A 24,206-nucleotide genomic window follows, 5' to 3' on the forward strand; every position below is an offset into this window, starting at 1 on the left:
TCTTCACGCAGGGTTATCACACTGAGATCAGAGGATGAAACTCTTCAGGCAGGGTCATCACTCTGAGGAGATCAGAGGATGAACTCTTCACGGAGGGTTATCACACTGTTCAGTGCTCATAGCTGTCCAGGAGGAAATCAACCAGCCTATTAGAGGAAAGACATCTGTGTGGCGGAAATGAGGGTGACTTTTTCTCTTCCTGCATTGCTTTGTCTTCCTGTTCCCTTCTACACATTTGTATCCAGGTCTGCCCCAGGGGTGGTCCCCCACACTGCAGACCCTGGGGGACTGCCCTGAGTGGTCATGCCCAGCTTCCATTTCCAGGTTAGGCACTGGCTTGCCCAGTTGGGACAGGGGAACCACTGTGTGGCTCCTTCCATCCTCCTGGCTCCTGGTTCCTGTGGCCACCAGTGATTTAGAGTCTGCCCCAGCCTCAGCCTTCAGCAGTGCCAGGACAGCTCACCCACTCCATCTTCCTCAGCTTCGGCTGCTCTAACGGAAATACCACAGGCTGGTGACGTACACAACAGAGCCTTGTTCTTCGCAGTCCTGGAGGCTGGGAAATCCAAGGTCTGGGTGCCAGCAAGGTTGATTTCTGGAAGGACCCTCTTCCTGGCTTGCCATGTTCCCATGATCTCTTCACACGGCAGGGAGAGAGGGCATCTCTCTCACGTCTCTTCTCATGAGGATGTCAGTCCTACTCACGAGGGCCATTACCTAACACTTCTCAAAGGCCACCACACTGGGGGTCAGGGCTTCCCCATATGAATTTGAGGGGACACACGCACTCGGGCCATGGCACTGCCTTACCTGGGCCCCTCCTCGCCTGCAAGCCCCACCTGCACCACTGGCTGAGGGGAACGCCAGCCAGCATTTCTCTGGGTTGTTCCCCTCCCCTCCATGCTCGAGTGAGAGGAGGCTTTGGGGCAAGAGATGAGGTAATGGTGCCCAGGAAGGAGATGGTTAGGACCCCAAATGGCCGGGAGCCAGGGCTGCCTGACGCCAGTCGGTTCCTGTTGGCCCAGCCTGATGGGAGGAGCCCTTGACCACCTGCCCACAGTATCTCCCTCCACAGAGTAGCGGGCTCTGCAGTCCCCACGTGGCTCAGACTGCCACAAAGGCAGGCCTGGGAGGGTTTTAGCAAGGCATGAGAGTGAGGGGCCTTTGCTAGGAAGGAAGGGAAGATGTGGGCAAAGTCGGGTGCTAGGCAGGGCTTGCCCAAGCGAGGAGGACCAGGAAGGAAGCACAGGAGGGGAGCAGCTCAGGCGTGGACATAGGAGTATGGGTCCCCAGAAACGACCTCAGACACAGAGACCTGATGGTAGAAGTTCCAGGGCACACTCTCAGGGCCAGCGCTGTGGGGAGACTGAGGCACTGCACAGGGATGCGACTTCAGCAGAGGGCTCGGCCAGCACCATCTGCAGCTCTGGAGCCTTTCACAGTTGGCCCAACTGAAGCAATGTTTGAACCCCAACCTTGACCGGTCACTGGCTTTGGCTGTCCCCAGGAAAGGGACATGACTTTGGTCTGGGGGCTGTTCCTGGAAAAGAACTCAGCTGTGAGCCATGAGCAGCCCACATGCTCCACAGTTTGAGGAATCAATGACTTGGTCCTGAAGAGGGATCTGGGTGGCACAGCACGGGGTCTACTGCGCCAGGTGTGCGTTGAGGAGATGGAGGTGTGCACGGGGCAGGGAAGGAAGAGAGAGGGGTCTGTTCAGAGCAGTCAGCACTGCAGTGCTGATGTGCTGGGGCAGGCGACCCTGAGGAGTAAGTAGAGGCCAGTCGTACCGAGTCTTTGATGCCAGCCACAAGACTTGGTCCTGCTGCAAGAGGGGAGCCATGGAGGGGCTTTGAGGAGGAAGCAGAAGTCGATTTCCCATGAAGCTCATGATGCTTAGGCTTCAGGGCCCCTGGCTCACCTGACCCCCTTCCAAGGCCCGGGGAGAGGCCAAGCCATGTGTTCATGTGGTCATATGGTTTTGTAAATTTTGCAAAAATAAGATATTTTAACCATATTTGATTAAGAGCACTTCTGTCTTCATTCCTGCTTCTCACTGATGTACCTCTTCTCCCGTGGGTGGCATTAGAACGGCCTCGGGCATTTTGCTGCTTTGACTACAGAGAAAATGGATTGAGGGCATTTTTTTGGCTTATTGCCACGATTCTGTCTCTTACAAGTAGAGTTAAATTATTGTGTCTGTCCAGGTGTAATAGTAGCTTCCAGAAATACTTGCCACACCTCTGTGCCAACTCACCTGGGGTCATTGCAGAATATGGGCTGTGTGCTGGCCGTTTCCTCAGATCTTTGGAGAAAAAGGTGCCTCAGTGGTACCTGAGGTTATGACTACTTCTATATGAGCAGTATTTTGTTTTCATTTTAGGTTTGTTTTATAGATGGAGTACTTTAAACACAGATCCAACATGGATATTTCTTTAGAAAGGCCAAGTGTAACAGGATGGTCTGCTTGTCTAAAAGCTGGCCTAGGTCATGTGGGATTACAGGTGGCTCACACCTGTAATCCGACACTTTGGGAGGCCAAGGTGGGTGGATCACTTGAGGTCAGGAGTTCGAGATCAGCCTGGCCAACATGGTGAAACCCCATCTCTACTAAAAATACAAAAATTAGCTGCATGTGGTGGTACATGCCTGTGGTCCCAGCTACTGGGGAGGCTGAGGCAGGTGAATCACTTGAACCCAGGAGGTGGAGGTTGCAGTGAGTCAAGATCATGCCAATGCACTCCAGGCTGGACAACAGAGTGAGACTCTGTCTCAAAAAAATAAATACAATAATTAAAACATAAACAAACAAAAGTTGGCCTAGCCTCACAACATATGGATGACAATAAATGAAGGGCTCTAAAAAATTTCAAAGACAGAAGAGAAACCTCAATGAAAACACAATGCAAAACTGTTGATTACGTCTGAATGCACTGTTTTCACTTCCACTTGGAAAGTGGCTTGGGAATGTTTCCATAAAATAAGGAAGAAATGACAGACTCTGATTTGGATATATGTATAAAATATACCTTTTATCATTTTCAAATTTATTTATTAGAAAGGAAAGAAAATTCAGATAAAAATTAATGGAATGTGAAACTAAAGTAGTAGAAAATGAGCAAGGAAAAAAAAAAATAACTCTGGCTTCAAAAAGCTCATTGTCACCAAAAAAAGAAAGGTTTTATATCAAACCAAAAGCAGTCGCTCATTAGGAGGAAGAGACACATATCAAAGAAGTTAGCAGGCTCTTGGAGCATTTGACAGCCTCATTAATGAAGAGGAGGGAATCTGATGAACACACAGGAAAATGGTTCAGACATCTTTCTGATTTGACATGAAATGTTGACAACATCAAAGACGCCGGGAAGCTGCAAATGCTGCCACTACAGTGAGGCATCCACAGCAACTGTTACCGAGCATTGCTCATCCAAAGAGTGTCTTAAAGGCCAGCTCCCACAGAGAAAACTTGAAATGCCCTGAAATCCACATCAAGGACGGAAACCAGAGAGCACCTCCTGCAAATCTGATCATCCTAAATGTTCAGATGGCATCACCCATAACTTCTTTAAAGTATTGATCTTTTTTTTTAAAAAAAAGAAAGAATTTCCCTCAATATGCCAGGGCAAGTGTTGGCCAACTCCATCTGCTGCCTGTTTGGTTGGGATTGGTTTTTTTCTCTAACACCTTTAATAAGATGAGATCTGTATTTAAATTCACTTTTTAAAGTATACAGGCCGGGTACAGTGGCTCACGCTTGTAATCCCAACACTTTGGGAGGGTTGAGGCAGGTGGATGACCTGAGGTCAGGAGTTCGAGACCAGCCTGGCCAATATGGTGAAACCCTATCCCTACTAAAAATACAAAAAAATTAGTTGGGCGTGGTGGTGGGCACCTATAATCCCATCTACTCAGGAGGCTGAGACAAGAGAATCGCTTGAACCCGGGAAGCGGAGGTTACAGTAGGCGACAGAGCGAGACTCCGTCTCAAAAAAAAAAAACAAAAACAACAAAAAAAACAACAGTACGGAGTCAGAACTGAAGGAAAAGTTCCATCATTGTTCTCTGTTTTTTGGTTGGTTGTGGTTATTGTCAGTTTTAAAACGTTTTTGTATGATGTATTTTCTCATTTCAAGTCAATAATCCATTTTGCACCTAATTTAATTCTTTAATTTTGCAATCTTCCTCTTAAAGCGGGTCCCCTAAACTAGAGACGCTTCCTCCCCCTCGACCTAGAGGAATGGGAGCACTATGATCAGATTAAGTTGTGAAATTGTTTTTCCTACATGCCAGCGTTGGACTTTATTCCTGGTTTTTACCACGTCGGCTATTACTTGTCCCTCTTTTCCATAGTACTTCCTCTAAATTGCCTTTTTTACTTAAATAAATCTTGGATGTCTTGCAGTCACTGGCCTGATATGCCAGTGGTATCTTTATAAACGGGCTGTGTGTGGGCACCCAGGAGGCATCTATCCTGGCGACATAGTATGGTGCAAGTTCCGGCTGAGGGGACACAAAGCTGCTGGAAGGCAGGAGGGTGGGTCAGCGAGCGGGAGGCAGGGCAGGCCGGCCCCTCACTGTGCCTCTTATTGCCTCTGGCGGATGAGGCCTGTCTTCCAGGGGCTCTGAGCATCTAGGGGCAAGGAGGGTGAGCTCCCCCTGTGCCCCGGAGCCAGGCCAGGACGTGTCCCAGGCACTGCAGGCTGCGGAGTGCTGGAGCGTCCCCAAGGCCCGGTGTGAGGGTGAGTGGAGGGACTGGCTTCCTGTCTTTCAGCATTGCTTTAAAGGACACTGCATCTGGCTGACACCTGACATCCTCAAACGGGACGGCAACTGGGGCGCTTGGAGTCCGTTTGGCTCCTGCTCGCGTACCTGTGGCACGGGCGTGAAGTTCAGGACCCGCCAGTGCGACAACCCACAGTGAGTTGGCCCCACGTTCCCCTGGCCTTCCTGAGTGGCAGCTGAGGGTCCAGGAGACCCTCTCCAGCCAGCCCTGTCCTGGAGGGCCCTGTGGCTGCTCACCAGTTCTGGAGAGGTGCAGGGCAGGCTGCCCCGCCCACCTCACCCTACCTGGGAGGGGGCCACGGCTCAGGGGACGCTTAGCCCTGCCTCTTACCCCTTCCCCCGGACTGGACCCGCGGCCCACCTGCCTGCAGCCCACTCTAGACAGGTTTACTCTGTCTCTTCTGGCCACGGGCATGGAGGAGAGGAGGCAGGACCGAGCTGGGGAAAATGGAGGTAAACGGGGGTGGTCTCTCAGGCCCCCAGATGCTAGCACCTGGGCAGCTGTTTGCAGCCAGGTGAGGGCAGGATTGGGACTTGTCATCAATGTCTGGCTGTCCAGGGCAGGGACAGCCTGTGGAGCCGGCCCATGCCAGCTGCATCCCCGTGCCCAGCCACACCCCACTCCCACCCGTCACGCAGGCCCCGTGCCCAACCACACCCCACCCGCACCCGTCACGCAGGCCCCGTGCCCTGTGCTGTCCTCTTGCGCCTTCTCATTCCTCCCACCTCACCCCACGCACCCTGTAAATGTCTCCTGGGCCCATGCACCCTCCTCGGCCCACAGCCACTTTCTTATCCACACCCTCCTCTCCCTCCTCCTCTGCCTGCCTCCTCCTGCCTGAACGCTCACCCGGCCTCACCCAGAGAGCGTCCTGGCGGGGCTGGGGTGGAGAGAGAACCCTCCACAAACATCGGCGTTACTCCATCTCCCACCCGCCCAGCGGGCCCTTACGCTGCAGGCCCTGCGGCTGCTTAGACACACACAGCTTCTGTCTTTCCTTTTTGGCCTGTCTGGTATTTTAAAGATTTTGATTTGCCTGAAAATATTGACAATCTGTAATTTCACATTAGAAAAACAAACAAAACAGATTTCCAGCCTTTGAATCGGGCATCACAGATGCACAGCCAGGCCCAGTTACCAGCTGGCCAGAGGCCTCTGGGGTACGTCCCGGCTGCTGGGCTCCGGCCTCTGCAGCTGCTCCTGGGTCCTGTTCCCTTGGGCTGCTCTGCTTGCTCTGGCCAGGCCTGAACTGGACCCTGGGGAGCCAGAGAGGGCCATCAGTCTCGGTTCTGGGGAGGGAGTCAAGACCGTATCAGCCTCCCTCAGCAGCATTTGTGAACATGCGTGTGCATGGAGCCCTCTCCTACCCCTGCTGTCCTCCTGCCCCAGGCTCCAGGATGCCCTCCCGGCCAGGAGCAGACAGGGAGCCCCGTGGCCCCTCCTCAAGCACCCTTGGGGCTTTTACACCATACTCGGGAAGATATTGCTGGGCATTTAGAACCTCAAGAGGCAGTGTGTGGGTCGGTGCTGTTCTCAATGAAGCGAAGACGTTACGGAGATGCAGCCCGCCTTGTCTGCAGGGAGAAAACCCAGCGGCCGTGGTACATCTGCCTTGTGCCAGACACTTGCTAAGAACAGCAGCACCGGGACTCTGGGGCCTCAGCATGCCTCTTTCTGTGCCAGGCTTAGTGCCCAGGGCCAGCTGCAGAGGAGGCTCGCTCAACTCCTGCCAGCTGGGGTTCTCCCCCTGTGGGGAACACAGAACCTAAACACCCAATCACAGCTTCCTGTTCATTTCCAAGCCCAGGCATCAGTGCTGGGGAGGGTGCGGCACCAGGGCTGTGAGCAGATGCTGCCTCCCCACAGGAGCCCCAGGAGGGGGGAATGTGGCCATCCTGCCCTATCCTTTCAAGATCTTCACTCTGAGGCCTGACAGGCTGGGGAACTGCCCAGGTCTTATACCTGCGACGTGGCAGAGCAAGGTCCCTTTGCTCAGCAGAGCTGCCCCCCGACACCTGAGACTTAGGGATCCCCCCTGACACCTGAGACTTAGGGATCGCCCCTGAAAAGATCTCACAAGTGGCACCCAGGTGCTGCCTCTTTCCATTGGCACTGAGCGGCAAGGCCTTTGCTTTCTCCTCCAGCCCAGCCAACGGGGGCCGCACCTGCTCGGGCCTTGCCTACGACTTCCAGCTCTGCAGCCGCCAGGACTGCCCCGACTCCCTGGCTGACTTCCGTGAGGAGCAGTGCCGCCAATGGGACCTGTACTTCGAGCACGGTGATGCCCAGCACCACTGGCTGCCCCACGAGCACCGGGATGGTGAGCCCCTCTGGCGACAGCAGTGGGGCTCAGCAGGCAGGCCCTAGGGTGGGCAGGTGGGGGTTGCCTTGGCTTGTGCCTGTGATTCTGCATGGGGCAAGGCTGCCACGACCCTGGGCTAGCAGGAGAGCCCACCCTGACTGGTGTGGCTGCCCTGGGCCACTCCGGGTGGGGCATTAAGGTTCCTAGCAGGGCTGCAATCCCAGAGCAGCCAGAACACCTGGAGTAGCTGAGGACACGGAAGAGGTGGCTGGGCTGTGGGCTCGGCAGGGGCTGGGCTCCTGCAGTCCACCAGGGGTGGACAAGGCTTGAACTGCATGGTCAGCTCAAGGCTGAGGCTGGGGCTGGCCCTGCCAAGGAACCTGGTGACCTCTGACCTTCTCTATTAGTCAGGACTCTCAGTTGCAAGTGTCAGAAAGTTGACTTCAACTGGTTTCAGCATTAAAAGGCATTTATTGCTCAGGGACCTGAGGAGTCTGGTGGTCTTGGGCATGGCAGTGCTTGTGTGGCAGCTGGGGACCTTCTTGTGACCGACTAAACATACAGTCCCTGTTTCTCCTCCGTGGCTATTGCCCTAGCCCAGCACCTGCTGCCCTATGTGGGCCAGTGCAGGGTTGGAAGTGACAGAGCAGACGGGGTCCCCCTCTGGTGGAGGCTGCAGTCTGGGGGCCCAGCGTTTTCGTTGCTTCTGAGATGAAGGCTGAGAAGGGAGGGTTCCTGGGATCTGGGTCTGAATCCAGGCAGACTGACCTCATTCTGGATTTCAGAGATTGACTGAAAAGGATTCTTTATTTACTTTTTTTTTTTTTTTTTTTGAGACGGAGTCTTACTCTGTTGCCCAGGCTGGAGTGCAGTGGTGCGATCTCGGCTCACTGCAAGCTCCGCCTCCCAGGTTCACTCAAGTCTCCTGCCTCAGCCTTCTGAGTAGCTGGGACAATAGGCACCCGCCACCACGACCGGCTATTTTTGTTTTTGTATTTTTAGTAGAGACATGGTTTCACCATGTTAGCCAAGATGATCTCAATCTCCTGACCTTGTGATCTGCCTGCCTCGGCTTCCCAAAGTGCTGGGATTACAGGTGTGAGCCATTGCTCCTGACCTCTTTTTTTTTTTTTTTTTTTTTTTGAGGTGGGGTCTTGCTCTGTCACCCCAGGCTGGAGGCTGGAGTGCAGTGTGTTGTGGTGCAGTGTTGGCTCACTGCAAGCTCCGCCTCCTGGGTTCAAGCGATTCTCCTGCCTCAGCCTCCCAAGTATCTGGGATTACAGGCGCCCGCCACCACACCCAGCTAATTTTTGTATTTTTAGTAGAGACAGGGTTTCACCATGTTGGTCAGGCTGGTCTTGAACTCCTGACTCCAAGTGATCTGCCCACCTTAGCCTCCCAAAGTGCTGGGATTACAGGCATGAGCCATCGTGCCCAGCCTGGAAAGGGTTCTTTAGATAGCGACCCAGCAAACAGTCATTTGCAGCCTCAGGGGTCTCCAGGCGGGGCCTGGGGATGTGAGAGCCAGGCTGCACCAACAGCCTGGCTGGCTTGGTTGGGAAAAGCTCTTCCGAAGTCCACAACCACCAGGGTCAAAGGCTCAGGAGACACAGAGACAGGATGGGGGCTGCTGTCACCCACCCCTTTCCCTCTCTGTCTGCCCTGGAGGGCGGGCCACGTGGGGGCAGGTGAGTCCTAAGACCCTCGTGGAAATTTCTCCCTGCGTGGTGCCTCCTTTGCACACACCTGGGGAAGCCATCAGGGCTCCTTGCAGACCCCCGGCTGCTTCCCTTCCAGCCAAGGAGAGATGCCACCTGTACTGCGAGTCCAGGGAGACTGGGGAGGTGGTGTCCATGAAGCGCATGGTGCACGACGGGACACGCTGCTCCTACAAGGACGCCTTCAGCCTCTGTGTGCGCGGGGACTGCAGGGTGAGTACACAGAGGCCGGCGCAGGGGGCTACCGTGTCAAGTCTCAGCTTCCTGGGTACTGACCTCCCGCTTTTTGGGCTACAGGGAAGATGCGTGAGGTGAAGCACACAAAGTGTCAGAAACAGTGCCCGGACCAGGGCAGGCTCTTAGCAAATGTCTGTTTACCTCTTCCCTGTGCTGGGAGCCTCAGACTTGAGTATGCCTAGGATTCACCTGGAGAGTTTGGACTCCACCTCAGACATCCTGATTCCACAGGTCAGGGTGGCAGCCTGGGAGCATGAATTTTTAGGAGCATCCCAGGTGATTTCCGATGCACGTGACCTACAGGGGATCCTTGTGAAGCAGGCCCCGTCCTTGCACCCCGTAGGGCACTGGGCAGCTTCTTGCTGGATCTGGGGGACCCCTGTGAGGGTCACTGGTTTGGTGCTTTGTAGAAATGCCTCCCCTGTTTTCTTTTATTATGATGCCTTTGGCTTCAGTCTTAGGCTGTCAGGAAGAACAATCATGTGTCACCTCGGCATGTGACAGTGACATGAACATAGACTTGTCCCTGCCAGGCTCCCCCGCAAACAACTGGAAGCCTCTGCTTAGGGCTTGTGTAGACAGGACTGATTGCAGGAGTCATGGAGGCTGACTCTGGCTTGACCTTCCTGAGAAATAGCAGCGTCGGCAGGAAGGCATCTCTAGGGGAGTGGGCGCAGGTGCAGCGGCTGGGGCTGGAGGCTGGGAGCTGGGAGCTGGAGCCAGGAGGATGCTTGAGGGCTGCTCTGCATTTGCTCCTGTGACTTCAGCAGGGCAGAGAGGCTGGTTCAGCCGGATCAGCCAGAGCCTGGCAGGGAGGCTGGGCTGTACAGCTGGCTCAGAGATGGTGACACCAAATACTCCAAAACAAGCACAGGTGGTGTCTGCTTTGTACCCGTGGGATTTTAACTTATGGAGGTGACCCAGTGAGGACGTGGGGAGGCCAATGTCACTGAAAGGGCTCCTCAGGAAGGCAGGGCAGTATAAAGGGAACAGCTCGGGAATGGCCGGTTTGAATCATTCCAGTGAGCTCTGGAGTCCAGGGTGGTCCCCAGTTGTCTGGTACCTGACCCTGGGATGACTTAGGGTGAAGGAATGTTGGTTTGGTATGTGAGGCCTGGATAAAGGGGGTACTTGGGGTATAGACTGAGGACTGGCTGGTTTGCATATGAAAGGTGTGTCCCCAGCCCAGTGCTTTAGAACTGGGGAGCCCTGGGAGGTGTGGTCTCTCCCCTGACAGGAAGACTTTCAAGATGTCAAAATATCAAGACATAAGAAATTTTAAAAAACGAAAACATAATACAGGCAGCAAGCATGGGAAACAGTTGTAGTACAAGTAGCTTTAGATGGCAGCTGTGAACATGGTTGCAAACCTAACGGGGAGGGAAGATCACTAATCCACCATCTCAGTGGGTATGGCTATCACTTCATTCCTCACATTGATATTAAAGAAGGATAGGGGCTGGGCACGGTGGCTCACGCCTGTAATCCCAGCACTTTGGGAGGCCGAGGCAGGCAGATCATTTGAGGTCTGGGGTTCAAGACTACTCTGACCAACATGGTGAAACCCCATCTCTACTAAAAATACAAAAAAATGCAGCCATGCATGGTGGCACACGCCTGTAGTTTCAGCTGCTTGGGAGGCTGAGGCAGGAGACTCACTTGAACCCAGGAAGCGGAGGCTGAGGTGAGCCGAGATCACGCCACTGACTCCAGCGTAGGTGACAGAGCGAGATTCCATCTCAAAAAAAAATAATAATAAGTTAAATATTTTATTAATGTTGATTTTGACAGGTAATAGCAGGTTGCTCAATTTTGCATAATTAGAAAACATAAATATTCATGCAGAATCTAATACTGGGTCAAAAAATAATATCCAACTGGATTCCGTCTATTAAAGAATATCAACACTTGCCGGGTGCAGTGGCTCAGGCCTGTAATCCCAGCACTTTGGGAGGCCAAGGCAGGCAGATCACCTGAGGTCAGGAGTTTGACACCAGTCTGGCCAACATGGTGAAATCCCGTCGTACTAAAAATACAAAAAAATTAGCCTGGCGTGGTGGTGGGCACCTGTAATCCCAGCTACTCGGGAGGCTGAGGCAGAAGAACTGCTTGAACCCAGGAGGCAGAGGTTGTAGTGAGCTGAGATTGTACCACTGCAGTCCAGCTTGGGTGACAGAGTGAGATTCTGTCTCAAAAAAAAATTTAAAAATAAACAGCGTCTCCCGCTTGCCAAACATAAATGTTCACCAAGCCAGGGACAGTGTCTGCCTGGGCCCCGGTGGGTCCCCTGCCCAAGATAAGCCACATATACAGGGACCCAGACGGAAACTGCCAGGTCGAGACGTGCTGTAGGTGGCAGGCAAGGTCGGTTTAACTGATGACCAGACGCATTCTGATTTTGGAGGTAATAAAACATGAGGCCAGGAGAGGTGGTTCATGCCTGTAATCCCAATGCTTTGGGAGGCCAAGGCAGGAGGATTTATTGAGGCCAGGTGTTCGAGACTGGGGACAACATAGCATGACCCTGACTCTACTAGCCGGACATCTCAAGGGCTCACTGCCTCCTCCCCCAACAGAAGGTAGGCTGTGACGGTGTGATCGGCTCCAGCAAGCAGGAAGACAAATGTGGCGTGTGTGGAGGGGACAACAGCCACTGCAAAGTGGTCAAGGGCACGTTCACACGGTCACCCAAGAAGCACGGTGAGTGAGTCCCTGCCCTCTGCCCTGGAGCCTGGATGCCCGCAGTAGCTCACGCCCGGACAGCTGCGGGCCTGACTCATCCTGGGACTGTCCGGGGTCATGACTATTCTGGGGAGGGGGAGAGGTCTGTGACAGTGATGGGGAGGGAGAATCCTAAGTTGGGGACAGCCCCAGCTGGGTGCCAGGGTGGGTGGAGAAGAGGAGAGTGGGGGCCTAGGTCACAGGAGTCAGAGTGGAGAATGCCAGTATCTAAGGATGTCCGGGTTGGGCCTTAGAGACTAGCCCAGAGGCAGCAGCTTTCCTGGTGGCCCCTCTCAGGTGGGTGCTCAAAGCCAGAGAAATCCCAGGATCCTGGGAGAGCCCCCAAGCGAACTGCCTTAAAGAGCGAGGCCCCTCCTTGCATTATGCGAATTCGAGCAGCCCTTTCCCTTCTCAGTTTGCTGTGTCTTTCCACATCAAAAAAGGTTACATCAAGATGTTTGAGATCCCTGCGGGAGCCAGGCACCTGCTCATTCAGGAGGTAGACGCCACCAGCCACCATCTGGGTGAGTCTCAGAGCCGGACAACTCAGCGTCCTCAAGACCTGGCTCCTCTGGGATCAACGGGAAGAGTGCTAGGGGTCAGGGGCCTGGGTTGTACAGCTGTGACCTGAGCCAGAGCAGCCCCTCCCCTACCTGTCCCTCTGCTCAGCCCACCTGGGCCCTGTCCCAGGGTCCTCCCTCTGTGGAGAAGCCAGGGTTTAGGATCAGAGGCCTCCACTTGGCAGCAGCTATGAAAGGATGTATATCCAAAACATGTGTCCCTCAGTCTACAGGATGACTCCCTGTCACCTGTTCTCACTGTTGGGGTGGGAAGGCCCCCTGCCCTTGGGAAGGCAGGCGGGGTCTGCAGGCAGCAGCGTCCTGGGCAGCCCTCCCATCCCCACAGCAAGGCCAGCTGGCAGGTGGGCACACACAGTGCACTTATATTTTCAATTCATTTAATTTTAAATTCAAGAGATTCCAGCTAAAATAGGGACTCTGGTATCTCCCAAAAATGTGGATGTTCTCACACCTCTGGGTGCCCCTTTCCACGAAGCAGCACTGCCTGGGAGACTGCGCCCTCCCAGGCCACGCCGGAGGCTCTCAGGGCCTGTCCGCCCTTCCCCTGAAGGTGCCTGGGCCCTGCCTTCTGGGGACTCGTGGGCCAAGGTCAGAAGTGATACCAGGGACTGCTGGGGCCCCTGGATAAGTCCCTTCCCCAGTCTGAGCCCCACATTCATCCCTGTCCCCAGGAGGCTGGACAGGGTCGGGGCTCCCATGCTGCCTGACAAACACACCACGCCCTTTTGTTTTATTTTATTTTGTTTTTATTTAGAGATAGGGTCTCACTCTCTTTTGATATTCATTTTTCTTTCTTACCTTTTTTTTTTTTTGAGTCTCGCTCTGTCGCCCAGGCTGGAGTGCAGTGGCCCGATCTTGACTCACGGCAACCTCTGCCTCCCGGGTTCACGCCATTCTCCTGCCTCAGCCTCCTGAGTAGTTGGGACTACAGGCGCCCGCCACCATGCCCGGCTAATTTTTTGTATTTTTACTAGAGATGGGGTTTCACCATGTTAGCAAGGATGGTCTCGATCTCCTGACCTCATGATCCACCTGCCTTGGCCTCCCAAAGTGCTGGGATTACAGGAGTGAGCCACCGTGCCCGGCCTCTTACTCATCTTACGAGGAAACTTTAGATTGCTACCCTAAATTCAAAAACCTGTACTACTTGCCTGAAGCAGAAAGTGAACAGAAAAGTCAGTTTCTGAACAAAAAGACGTTTCTGTCCCAACATTGCTTCCTGCCACCGCCTCTGGGGCTGAGGCCACTCTCTGTGGAAAGAGAAGTCAGGGACCTGTGGCACCAAGCAGAGGCTTTGTTTGTGAGTTGACAGAATTACAGGGGACATGACAGGGAATGGTTCTCTGACTAGTGCCCTGTTTGCAGCCCTACTCACATCACCCAGCTGCCCTGCAGTAGCCACCCCCCACACTGTAGAAAGCATGGGGCTTCCTGGCTAGCCAGGTCCTCTGCTCCTAGATGACCTGAGCGTCACCCAATCGGGCCAGGCCTCTTCTGGAGCTGTGGGGAGCTGCTGGGGCCTCGGCTGGGCCATGGTCACTGATGGGGGTTCTGCTGCTTCAGCCAGACATCTGCTCACCCCGTGGCAGGAAGCCCCTACCCCAGCAGGGTCCAGTGCTCGCCTGTCCAGCAGATGCCCTGCACCGGGTAGAGACCCCTCCCAGTCATCCTGCCCAGGGTGGCCTCTAAGTGCCCACTGAGTGCTCCCAATAGGCTGTCGGTAGGTGGCCTTGGCAGCTACTGAGTGGCTTCCAAGGGGAGCTGGCACCTCCAGGGCTGGTGGGGGCAGAGGCTGTGAGTCGAGGGTAATCTGGTCCCAAGGGAGCAATGATGGGCAAGCAGGGCTCCCAGAGCCCTTTGGGCTGTCGTGGCACAGAGGAAACGGGCGGGGGGCAGCCAGAGAGATGAGGGGTCCAGCTGCCCACCACTCCCCGGCCAGCCCAAACCAGTGGGTCTGGGTCCTGCCCATGGGTGACCACAACAGAGGACTTGGTCTTGCCATTCTCAGCCGTCAAGAACCTGGAGACAGGCAAGTTCATCTTAAATGAAGAGAATGACGTGGATGCCAGTTCCAAAACCTTCATTGCCATGGGCGTGGAGTGGGAGTACAGGGACGAGGACGGCCGCGAGACGCTGCAGACCATGGGCCCCCTCCACGGTACCATCACTGTTCTGGTGAGTCTGGGCAGGGCTGGGCCCAGGCCGGGGTGCGGGTGGCCACTGAGGGAGGGATGGGGGTGCCTGGGACACTGAGCCTCCTGACCCTTCAGGTCACACTCTGCATGGCCCCTTTGGCCTGCCCTTGGCTCCAAGGGCCTCCAACTTCATCAGAGCCAGGAAGGGACATGCGTCCACGAGTTGGGGCTCTGGACCCGACATGGCCCCAGGTGACCTTGGGCACACTCTGCCTTTGAGGGTTTCGGTTTCACCATCTGAATGACATTCACAGCTGCCATCAGCATGCTCGTTCGAGTACGCTGTTACGTTGGAAGCCGGTAACACTCTGGGAGGTGACAGTCAGGGTCCGGGAAGCTAGATGCCCAGCCCCAGGCTGCGCTGGAGTGCATCTCTGAGCAGGACGGGACCCAGATCTCCTGGTTATAGGAAAGTACCAAGGGGGCTGGATTTTCAAATCACTTTTTTTTTTTACATGGTTTTGACAAGGTCAGATCACTTTTTAAAATTTAATTTTAATTGCATAAGGATATATTTTATTTGTCAAAAAAGGTACACATCAGCTGGGCGTGGTGGCTCACGCCTGTAATCTCAGCACTTTGGGAGGCTGAGGCCGGCAGATCAAGAGGTCAGGAGATCAAGACCATCCTGGCTAACATGGTGTAACCCCGTCTCTACTAAAAATACAAAAAATTAGCCGGGCGTGGTGGTGGTGCCTGTAGTCCCAGCTACTCAGGAGGCTGAGGCAGGAGAATGGCGTGAACCCAGGAGGCGGAGCTTGCAGTGAGCCAAGATCGTGCCACCGCACTCCAGCCTGGGGGACAGAGCAAGACTCCGTCTCAAAAAAAAAAAAAAAAAAGATACACATCACAAATAAGGCTCTTGTGCTCTGGAGCCCCTCCCCTAAGGTGGACATGCTGGCATTGGGGTTAATCTGCCAGCCCCCAGCGCTCCACACGTGGGTGCACCTGTAAGCAGGTGCAGCAGTGAGCCAGGTATGTCCTGTGTGCCCCATGCCACCCTGCCCGCCTCACCTGCAGTGACTTCTTGCCCCCTGAAAGTGCCTTTGGTTACCTGCCTGCATCAGTGTGTGAGCAGTTGGTCCTCGGTACTCGCGGTTTCGGTATTTGCAAATTCACCTGCTCACTAACATTGATTTTTGAGCCCCAAATGGACATGCACAGAGCGGTGAAGTGTGAGTTCCCTGACACACGTGTTCCCAGTGGAGGTGGGAGCAACTCGGCACGCTGTCTGCTTGTTTCCGCTCTCATCCCACAAAGAGATTCTTTCTGCAGCGTGTTGAGTGTCACATATGTCACGTTTTGTGCTACTCTGGGGGCGATTTCACTGTTTAAAATCACCCCGAGCCTATTGCTGAAGTGCTGTCCAGTGTTTCTAGGCCCAGGAAGTAGTGTTGTCTTAAGAAGAAAATACATGTGTTGAATAAGCTTCGTTCAGGCATGGGCTGCAGTGCTATTGACTGTGAGTTCAGTGTTAATGAATCACAGTCAATATCAAATAAAGTGTCTTTAAACAGACTCACAAATAGGCCAGGCGCAGTGGCTCATGCCTGTAATCCCAGCACATTGGGAGGCCAAGCCAGGTGTATCACCCGAGGTCAGCAGTTCAAGACCAGCCTGGCCAACATGGTGAAACCCCATCTCTACTAAAAATACAAAAACTAGCCAGATGTGGTGGTGGGCACCTGTAGTCCCAGCTACTTGGGAGGCTGAGGCAGGAGAATGGCTTGAACCTGGGAGGCGGAGGTTGCAGTGAGCTGAGACGTGCCACTGCACTCCAGCCTGGGCGACAGAGCGAGACTCCGTCTCAAAAACAAAAACAAACAGAAAAATAAACAGACTCACACATAAAACCAGGTTATATATTGATCAGTTAACAAGAACATGTTGAGACAGAGGCTCACAGGAACCTCTCCCTGTGCCCCCTGGGATAAAGGTTCTGTGTTCATGAATGCGGTGTTCCGGGCGACTTCATGGATGGTAAGGTAGCTGCCATGATTGATGAGACTCCTCTGGAGTCGGTCTCGGCTGCCGTTCCTAAGCTGGCTGGGGAGGAAGCATGGAAGGCAGGCCAGGCACATCAAGGCCTCTTGGGCTGGCACAGGTCATCCCGGCGGGAGACACCCGGGTCTCACTGACGTACAAATACATGATCCATGAGGACTCACTCAATGTCGACGACAACAATGTACTGGAAGATGACTCTGTGGTCTACGAGTGGGCCCTGAAGAAGTGGTCTCCGTGCTCCAAGCCCTGTGGCGGAGGTGAGGGGGTCTCGGAGTTGGGGACCTGGGTGACATGAGGGTGGCCACGAGAAGGTAGGGAGCCTCCCTGGGGTGGGGCCCAGCGTGAGCAGGGACCGAGGAGCCACGGCAGGGACCTTTGCCTGGGTGAGGGCTTCGCGGCACTGGAGGGGCCAGCGGGTGGGCAGGAAGGGTGGGTGCTGGGGCCCTGGGTCCAAGGTAGCCAAAGGGCGTGTGGGGCATGGACCATGTATGCGTTTGTGGGCCTGTTTCAGTGTGGGGGTGACAGGCTGTCCTGGCGGGAGGTTGATGTGTGGGCGGCTCAGAAGGATCACGCCATGGCATTGGCAGGATCGCACAGGCAAGACTCTGGCAGTGTAGATGATACCCCCAGAGGCTTCTCCCTCTGTTCACTGGGAAAAGCCTCCCAGATGTTTCTGGGGCAGGGCTGAGCACAGAGGGGTCCTACCCACCTTGGACCCCAGACGTAGGACACAGAGGTGGACAGGAAGCACTGATCTGTCCTGCATGCTCACTGCTCCTGGGGGCTGGGCAATACCAGGCAAGTGGCCATGACAGACCTCCCTTGATGCCATGCTGAGCCCACACCTAGAGGACAAGGAGCTCACCAAGAGGTGGGGTCATTCCCTGGCCCAGGCAGATGGAAGGGTCCTCTTCCGGGGTCCCTGTGCACCCCTGGCCCTACACCAGGCCTGGATTTCATCAGCACATCCACTCCCGGTGATTCCCGCGAATCTCCTGGGCCTGTCTGCTCTTCCCGTCTTCCTGGCCATTCCTCTGGTCCTGGCACCTTCGTCTGGACTGGCTCTTGTGTGTCCACTCTCACTCTAAAGTGACCTTTTGAGGGGATACATCAGACAGTGTCTCTTCCTGGTGTCACAGGCTTCAGCAGCTTTCTCTGTTCTCAGGATAAAAAACAAAATTCTCCTCATGGCCTCCAGGGTTGGGGCAACTTATTGGCCTCCCCCGGTATATTTCCACCCTGTGCCTCACACCCAGGTCCTGGCCACGCTGGCCTTGAGGGCTTTTCCTGGACACACCGCGTCCCCCCCTTGGGTCCTCTGTGCAGGCTTCTCCTCGCCTGAGCCCCTCCACCGCCTTTCCACCACGTCAGCCTCCCAGCCCCTGCTTCCTGATGCCTCCAGGCACCCAGAGGAGGTTGGGCTTTATCCCCGTGCTTTCTTTGGTCTTACGCAGCAGGCCAGGGTTTCACAGTCTGGGCATCACTGACATTTTGGGCTCTGTCACTCTCCGCCATGGGGGCTGTCCTGTGTACCGGACACAGGGTACCGAGCAGCATCCCTGGCCCTTGCCCACCAGATGCCAGTAGCACCCCTTCCCCCAGTTGTGACAACCAAAAATGTCCCGGACATGGCCAAATGTCCCCTGCTGGAGAAAATCACCCAGGTTGAGCACAGCTGCTCCAGGCCTGTGGGAGGAAGCATGCAGGCTGCGGGCCCAGTGCTTACCCGGTCCTGGCTTGCACCAGGCCTGCTGGGCATGTGAGGTCAAGATAGAAGCGGTGCCCTAGCAGTAGAGAGGAAATAGGGCCTCCACTCTGACCCAGGAGCCCAGTGAAGGAGAAGCAGCCTAGGGGAGAAAGTGGCCTCTCTCCTGCCCTCCCGCCCCTCCGCCTGGAGCACACCAAGCCTCCCCCAGCCAGCCGCAGGCTCGATGCCCTGCCCACCCTTATCGTCATCACAAGGGTGAGCAGGAGAATGAGGTCAGCACTGCTGGTGAAGCCCACCCCTCCTCGCCCCCGTGGGTGAAGCCCACTCCCCTCGCCCCCGTGGGTGGGACGTGCCGCCCCACCAAGCCCCTTCGAGCTCTCTGTCTTCAGGGTCCCAGTTCACCAAGTATGGCTGCCGCCGGAGGCTGGACCACAAGATGGTGCACCGCGGCTTCTGTGCCGCCCTCTCGAAGCCCAAAGCCATCCGCCGAGCGTGCAACCCGCAGGAGTGCTCCCAGCCAGTGTGAGTGCCCCCAGCTCGGGCTCCCACTAGAGGCGAGAGGCCAGGGGCCACCAGGGGTCCCATGCTTGGAGGTGTGGGGTCTGGACCTGGCATCCTCCAAGGCATTTGACGAAGTCTTTCTTGCCACATTTCATGGAATCTAAGATGCTGCAGGGCAGAAGGTGCACCCCAGCTTCAGACCCACCAGACTGAACAGTTATGTGCATCTTAGAGGTGACAAGAAACAGTGATGCCCAGATGGGGAAATGGAGGTTCAGAGGCCCGGGGCTTGCCTCCTGGCCCTGTGGTAGATGTTTCTTAAATAGTGGCTTTGATGCTCAGGCCCTGGGACTGGGCCCAGCTGCATTTCTGAGCCCAGGGACCTCAGTGGGGAAGACGGTTGGTAAACGGGCAGGTGGGGGCCACATAGGACAGGGTGCTGAGGGAATCCACAGTGCTCTTGAACTCTGCCCAGAAGGATTTATGACGTCAGAGGCGGTGAGGCCAGGTAGCAGGGCCCAGACCCTAAGGAGGCTGGGAAAGCTCTTGAGGCCCGGGCCCTCCGCAGCCACCAGCTCCACCAGAGTCTCCCAGTGGTGAAATGCATGGGACTCATCATCAGTAGGACCTACAGCAGCTGAGCCTCAGTTTCCCCTCTGTGCAAGCCTGGATGGCCAGCATCTTAGTGAGAATAAGAGAAGGTGCACTGGGGAGGGGAGCAGGCTGCCCTCTGTTCTTGCTGTCTACCTGGGCTGCAGGGAGCAGCACTGGAGCTCAGCCAGGCGGGTTCTGCAGGTGCTGCAGAGGCCTGACCGTGCACCGCTCTGCCCTGGCAGGTGGGTCACAGGCGAGTGGGAGCCATGCAGTCACAGCTGTGGGCGGACAGGCATGCAGGTACGCTCCGTGCGCTGCATTCAGCCCCTACACAACAACACCACCCGCTCCGTGCACACCAAGCACTGCAACGACGCCCGGCCGGAGAGCCGCCGGGCCTGCAACCGCGAGCTCTGCCCTGGTCGTTGGCGAGCTGGGCCCTGGTCCCAGGTGAGCAATCCCCCAATCCCGTGTCCTCAGCTCCCAAACTAAGCTTGGGTGGGACTGAGGTGACCAGAGCATTCCCCTTTGGCATGTGGGTCTGGATGTAGCTCCTGTCCTGAGTCATATCCCGTGGGTTTCACGGCACCAGTGGGTGCCACGTGGTCAGTGCTGTGCTAAGAAACCAGTGAAATGTGTGTCTTTACTGCACAGGCAGAGGCTTCTGTATGATACGGCATCTGGAATCCCAGGAAACTGAGGGTAGCCTGGGCTCCAAGGCCCAGTGGGATGTTCAGGGCTCCAGGATCCTAGGGGAGGCCTGGGTCTCATGCAGAGGTGGGAGGGGTATCTAGGAGACCAGCCAAACTTGCAGGAGGGGAGATCAGCAGGGCGTGCTTAGGCTTGTGCTGGGAGGAAGAATGAGGATGGACTGAAGGGCTACGGGGGTGGTCCTAGAGGCAGGGCCTGAGAGCCAGCCGAGGCCAGACCAGAGCTGACGTGAGCTCTGACAGCCCAGTCACATGTAGGGCCCACATTGGCAGAGCTGGAGGAGCATGTGTCAGGGGCTCCCCAAGACCACCCTCAGGCTCAGTAATCCACTAGGAGGACTCGCGGACTCAGAAGCGGGACTCGCGGACTCAGAAGCAGGACTCACAGACTCGCAGTTGCAGGGGCTTACAGTGAAAGGCTACAGAGTAGATCGGGAAAAAGAAGTCACAGGCGAGGAGGGTGGGAGGAATCCAGGCGCAAGCTCCCGGTGTCCCCTCCCAGTGGGGTCACAGAAATGCCCTGAATTCTCCCTGCACCCATGTGTGGCAATGCACGTGAAATGCTACCAACCAGGGAAGCCCACTAGAGCCTGGGCGTCCAGGGTTTTCACGGGGGTCAGTTACATAGATGTGACCTCAGACTTTAGAGGAAAAGCGGGTGTTCCCCATCCATCATCGTTGGTGTGAACTACCCAGACCGACTGGTACTGCGTGACTCAAGACCTCAAGCGTGCAAAAGCACTCTTAATAGGTGGAACCTTCCATGAGCTTGGTTCCCAGGAGCTGCACAAGGACTGGGCACAATGGCTTATGCCTGCAATCCCAGCACTTTGGGAGGCGAGGCGGGTGGATCGCTTAGGTTCAGGTGTTAGAGACCAGCCTGGGCAGCATGGCAAAACACCGTCTTTACAAAAGATGTAAAAAATTAGCCAGGTGTGGTGGTGTGTGCCTGTACTCCCTGCTCCTCGGGAGGCTAAGGTGGGAGGATTGCTTGAGCCTGGGAGGTGGAGGTTGCAGTGAGCTGATATCGTGCCATTGTACTCCAGCCTGGGCCACATAGTGAGATTCTGTCTCAAAACCAATAACAAAAGAAAAAACAAAACAGGCCTTTGTTGGGAATGTGCAGGCTTTAAGTAATACAGGTCTGCTGAGTCGGCCTTTTCCTGCACATGTGGTGAGGACTGGAGAATTTTCCTTGGGGAAGGCTGGGTATGACTGCTCCTTCTGGCACCTCCCTGGTCAGTGTGGTGGAGCAGCGGGGGTGCTGGGGGCTGGAGGAGCCAGTGAGGGCACCAGTGGTAGAGCCTTGTGTCCAGGACTGTGGGGTGCTTACTGGCACCTCCTAGGCTGAGTCAGAGCTTTTGCAGTGCCCCACCCCAACCCCTGCCCAGGGCACAGCAGGTTTTCCTGGGCCTTGGACCTCCTCCAGCTAGAGAAGGGAGGCTATCATTGAGAGCCCAGTAGTGCCAGGCCTATGCCAGTCTGTGTATGGGCACTGACAACAGCTCAGAGAGACAGGCATGTGGGTCCCTTCTTTAGACCCCAGGAGATTGGAGCAGCCCCCGAGGGTGGAGCAAGGCAGCCTCTAACCGCACTCTCCCCACTGTCCCATGTGTCCTCCTGAGTGCATGGGTCATGTGCCTGGGGACCGTGGGCTCCTCCAGCTCTGCCAGTGTGGGCCCTGCATGGGAGGTGAACCCTGCCTGGCGACTCTCCCCCTGCAGTGCTCGGTGACCTGTGGCAACGGCACTCAGGAGCGGCCAGTGCTCTGCCGCACTGCAGACGACAGCTTCGGCATCTGCCAAGAGGAGCGGCCTGAGACGGCAAGGATCTGCAGGCTTGGCCCCTGTCCCCGTAAGCCCCCTGCAGCCCCTGCCCCTGCTCCCAGCATGCAGCAGTCCAGGGCAGGGTTGTCGGACTTGGTTCAGGCAAATCTGGCTCTTGCCAAAGAGTAGCTGGACACAGCAACTGTGAGTGTGGAGAACCGGAGCGCTGCAGGCCAGGTCTGGGACCTTTGCCTGTCAGGAACTGGAGGGAGCTGTGTGGAGCTGACTCGCCCCTGCCTGCTTTCAGGTCACTGCAGACTCACGGTGACAGCAGGACTTGGTCAGCTGGGGAGTGCCTGGTGCCCATGGTGTAGGGGGTGCCTGTGTAAGTAGAGGGTGTGCTCTGTGCCCTTCCAGGAGAACCAGAATACCCACTGCTCACAGATGCCTGGCCACATGCTGTACCTGTGCCACGTCTAAGGTCTCCACATAGCTCGACTAGACCCTGCCTGCCACAGTTCCCTTCTATAGTGGAGGGAGCTCTGGGGGGTCTAGGCACCTGCACCCAGCTGGGGAGGGTGGATCCGGGATCTCTCATTCCCATGGCACTGCTCTGTCCAAGTTTTCTGGAAGCTCAGAGCTGGAGTCAGCAGGTGGAACCTGGGGAAGGGGCAGGGTGCAGGGGCAGAGAAGCCGGCCCAGAAAAGGAGGCGGCAGGGCCTGCATGCCAGGGCAGCGGGAGAGACGGGATAGCTGAGACCCAGCTGAGACCCAGGATGTTGTCAGGAGGGGCAGGAGGTGGGCATGGACTTGGCAGTGAGGACCGTTTCTCCGGGGCGGGGGCAGGTGGGGGTGATGGAGAGGCCAGGACGGAAGGGCCTTGAATGACGCCTCCCCAGGACCCCGGGCGACCCGGAGCCTCTCTGCCTGGGGTGGGGGCCCCAGCCTGGTGCCCCGCAGCCGCAGCCCCTCTCTCCTCCCTCTAGGAAACATCTCAGATCCCTCCAAGAAGAGCTACGTAGTTCAGTGGCTGTCCCGCCCGGACCCCGATTCGCCCATCCAGAAGATCTCGTCAAGTAACCGACCCGTTTATAACTCTGCCTCTGCCCTCCAGTGCATGCCCTGCGCCCTGTGGAGCTTGCCTTGGGCCCCCCTCCTCTCTGCCTATGGAAAGCTCCCCTGACTCTCCGGGCGCGCTCTGGGGTGACCGTTTTCTCCCGGGCCTCTGAGCTCGGCGTCTGCTCCGGGCCACACTGCCTGCTGGCGGGGCCACCCTCGCCGAGGCGTGGCAGGGGCTCGGGCCTCTGCTGGGGCCGGAACCTGGTTGGTGATGGCTTGTAAAGGGGCAAAGATCTGTCGTGGTTGCAGGAGGGGCCGGTGGCCAAAGGGCGACCGTCCGGGCCGAACCCGCCCCCAGCCCCGCCCACCCTTGAGGCGCGGCCTGGGGGGTTTCGGGGGCGCGGTCTTGCGTCGTCGTGCGGGGACCCCGCCCCGAGTTTCCGGCACTGCCAGGGGCTTCCCGGCTGCCACCGCTGTCGCTGCTGCTGCTGACCCTTTGCTGAGCGTGTCTTCTGACTCGTGAAACTATGGCCTGCTTCCACCCGGCCTTTGCGCAACTCACAGCCCCGCCGGCCCTGCCCTGCGGGGGTCCGGTCACGGGGGCCGCAGAGGGGCGCGTCCCTCCGGGCCGGGGCTTGGGGACACTCCCCACCTCCACTGTCCGCCCGTTAGCCCCGATGGCCTTTTCTCATCGCGCGCACAGGACCCCCTCCATAGGGCTGGGAGAGAATGTCTGGTGCGGGCCTGCCTCGCCTACCAGTGTGAACAACTACAGAATTACCTCAATTTTTATTGCTTTTTTGCTTAGAAAAACTATGTAGAAAATGCCTTAAAGTTGAAAGGTAACAGGATTGGCTGCTAGCTCCAGCTTCAGAGGGGGAAGTGGGCCAGGTAGAAGGCAGGGAAGGTATAGGGGAGCTGGTGTGTTCATCCACCTTTGCCAAGGTTAACGTTTCCAAGTGCAGACGGCTTCTCTCCCTGGGCTGAGCGGTGCGCACGGTCCGTCTCTGCGGACCGGAGTCGGCCCTGATGCCCCCTGGCCAGTCGGCGCTGACTGTTGCATGGAGCCCCCGAGGGTGCTCCACAGCGCGGCCTTACACCCAGGGGTCGACCCCCTGGGCCCTGAGCCGCGATCCATGTAGCACTCCTCCCCGCCCCTCCACCCCAGCCCCCGCCTCTGTTCACACCGCACCCCTGCCGGGCGGCCGGTCCCTACCCCTGCGGCTCTGACTACTGTTCTGTAAATAACTGGTGTGCACCTGCGTACTAATCTCACGACTGTTAACTTCCAACTTTGACGAGGCCATGCGAGCGACACGCGCGA

General features: G+C 56.4%; 1 protein-coding gene across 1 annotated transcript in view; it reads left to right on the forward strand.

Moving 5' to 3' along the window:
- Positions 1 to 24,206, forward strand: part of ADAMTS2 (ADAM metallopeptidase with thrombospondin type 1 motif 2) — a 223,306-nt gene that overhangs the window by 188,879 nt on the left and 10,221 nt on the right. Inside the window, exons 11-21 of the mRNA XM_023193715.2 lie at positions 4,772 to 4,917; positions 6,928 to 7,103; positions 8,883 to 9,016; positions 11,617 to 11,740; positions 12,205 to 12,285; positions 14,351 to 14,517; positions 16,642 to 16,801; positions 18,642 to 18,774; positions 19,590 to 19,797; positions 21,782 to 21,911; positions 22,810 to 22,899. Coding sequence (XP_023049483.1) covers positions 4,772 to 4,917; positions 6,928 to 7,103; positions 8,883 to 9,016; positions 11,617 to 11,740; positions 12,205 to 12,285; positions 14,351 to 14,517; positions 16,642 to 16,801; positions 18,642 to 18,774; positions 19,590 to 19,797; positions 21,782 to 21,911; positions 22,810 to 22,899 — 1,549 coding nt within the window. The remainder of the gene's footprint in view (positions 1 to 4,771; positions 4,918 to 6,927; positions 7,104 to 8,882; positions 9,017 to 11,616; positions 11,741 to 12,204; positions 12,286 to 14,350; positions 14,518 to 16,641; positions 16,802 to 18,641; positions 18,775 to 19,589; positions 19,798 to 21,781; positions 21,912 to 22,809; positions 22,900 to 24,206) is intronic.

Source organism: Piliocolobus tephrosceles, chromosome 4 (assembly GCF_002776525.5).
Source record: "Piliocolobus tephrosceles isolate RC106 chromosome 4, ASM277652v3, whole genome shotgun sequence".
Classification (NCBI taxonomy): Eukaryota; Metazoa; Chordata; class Mammalia; order Primates; family Cercopithecidae; genus Piliocolobus; species Piliocolobus tephrosceles.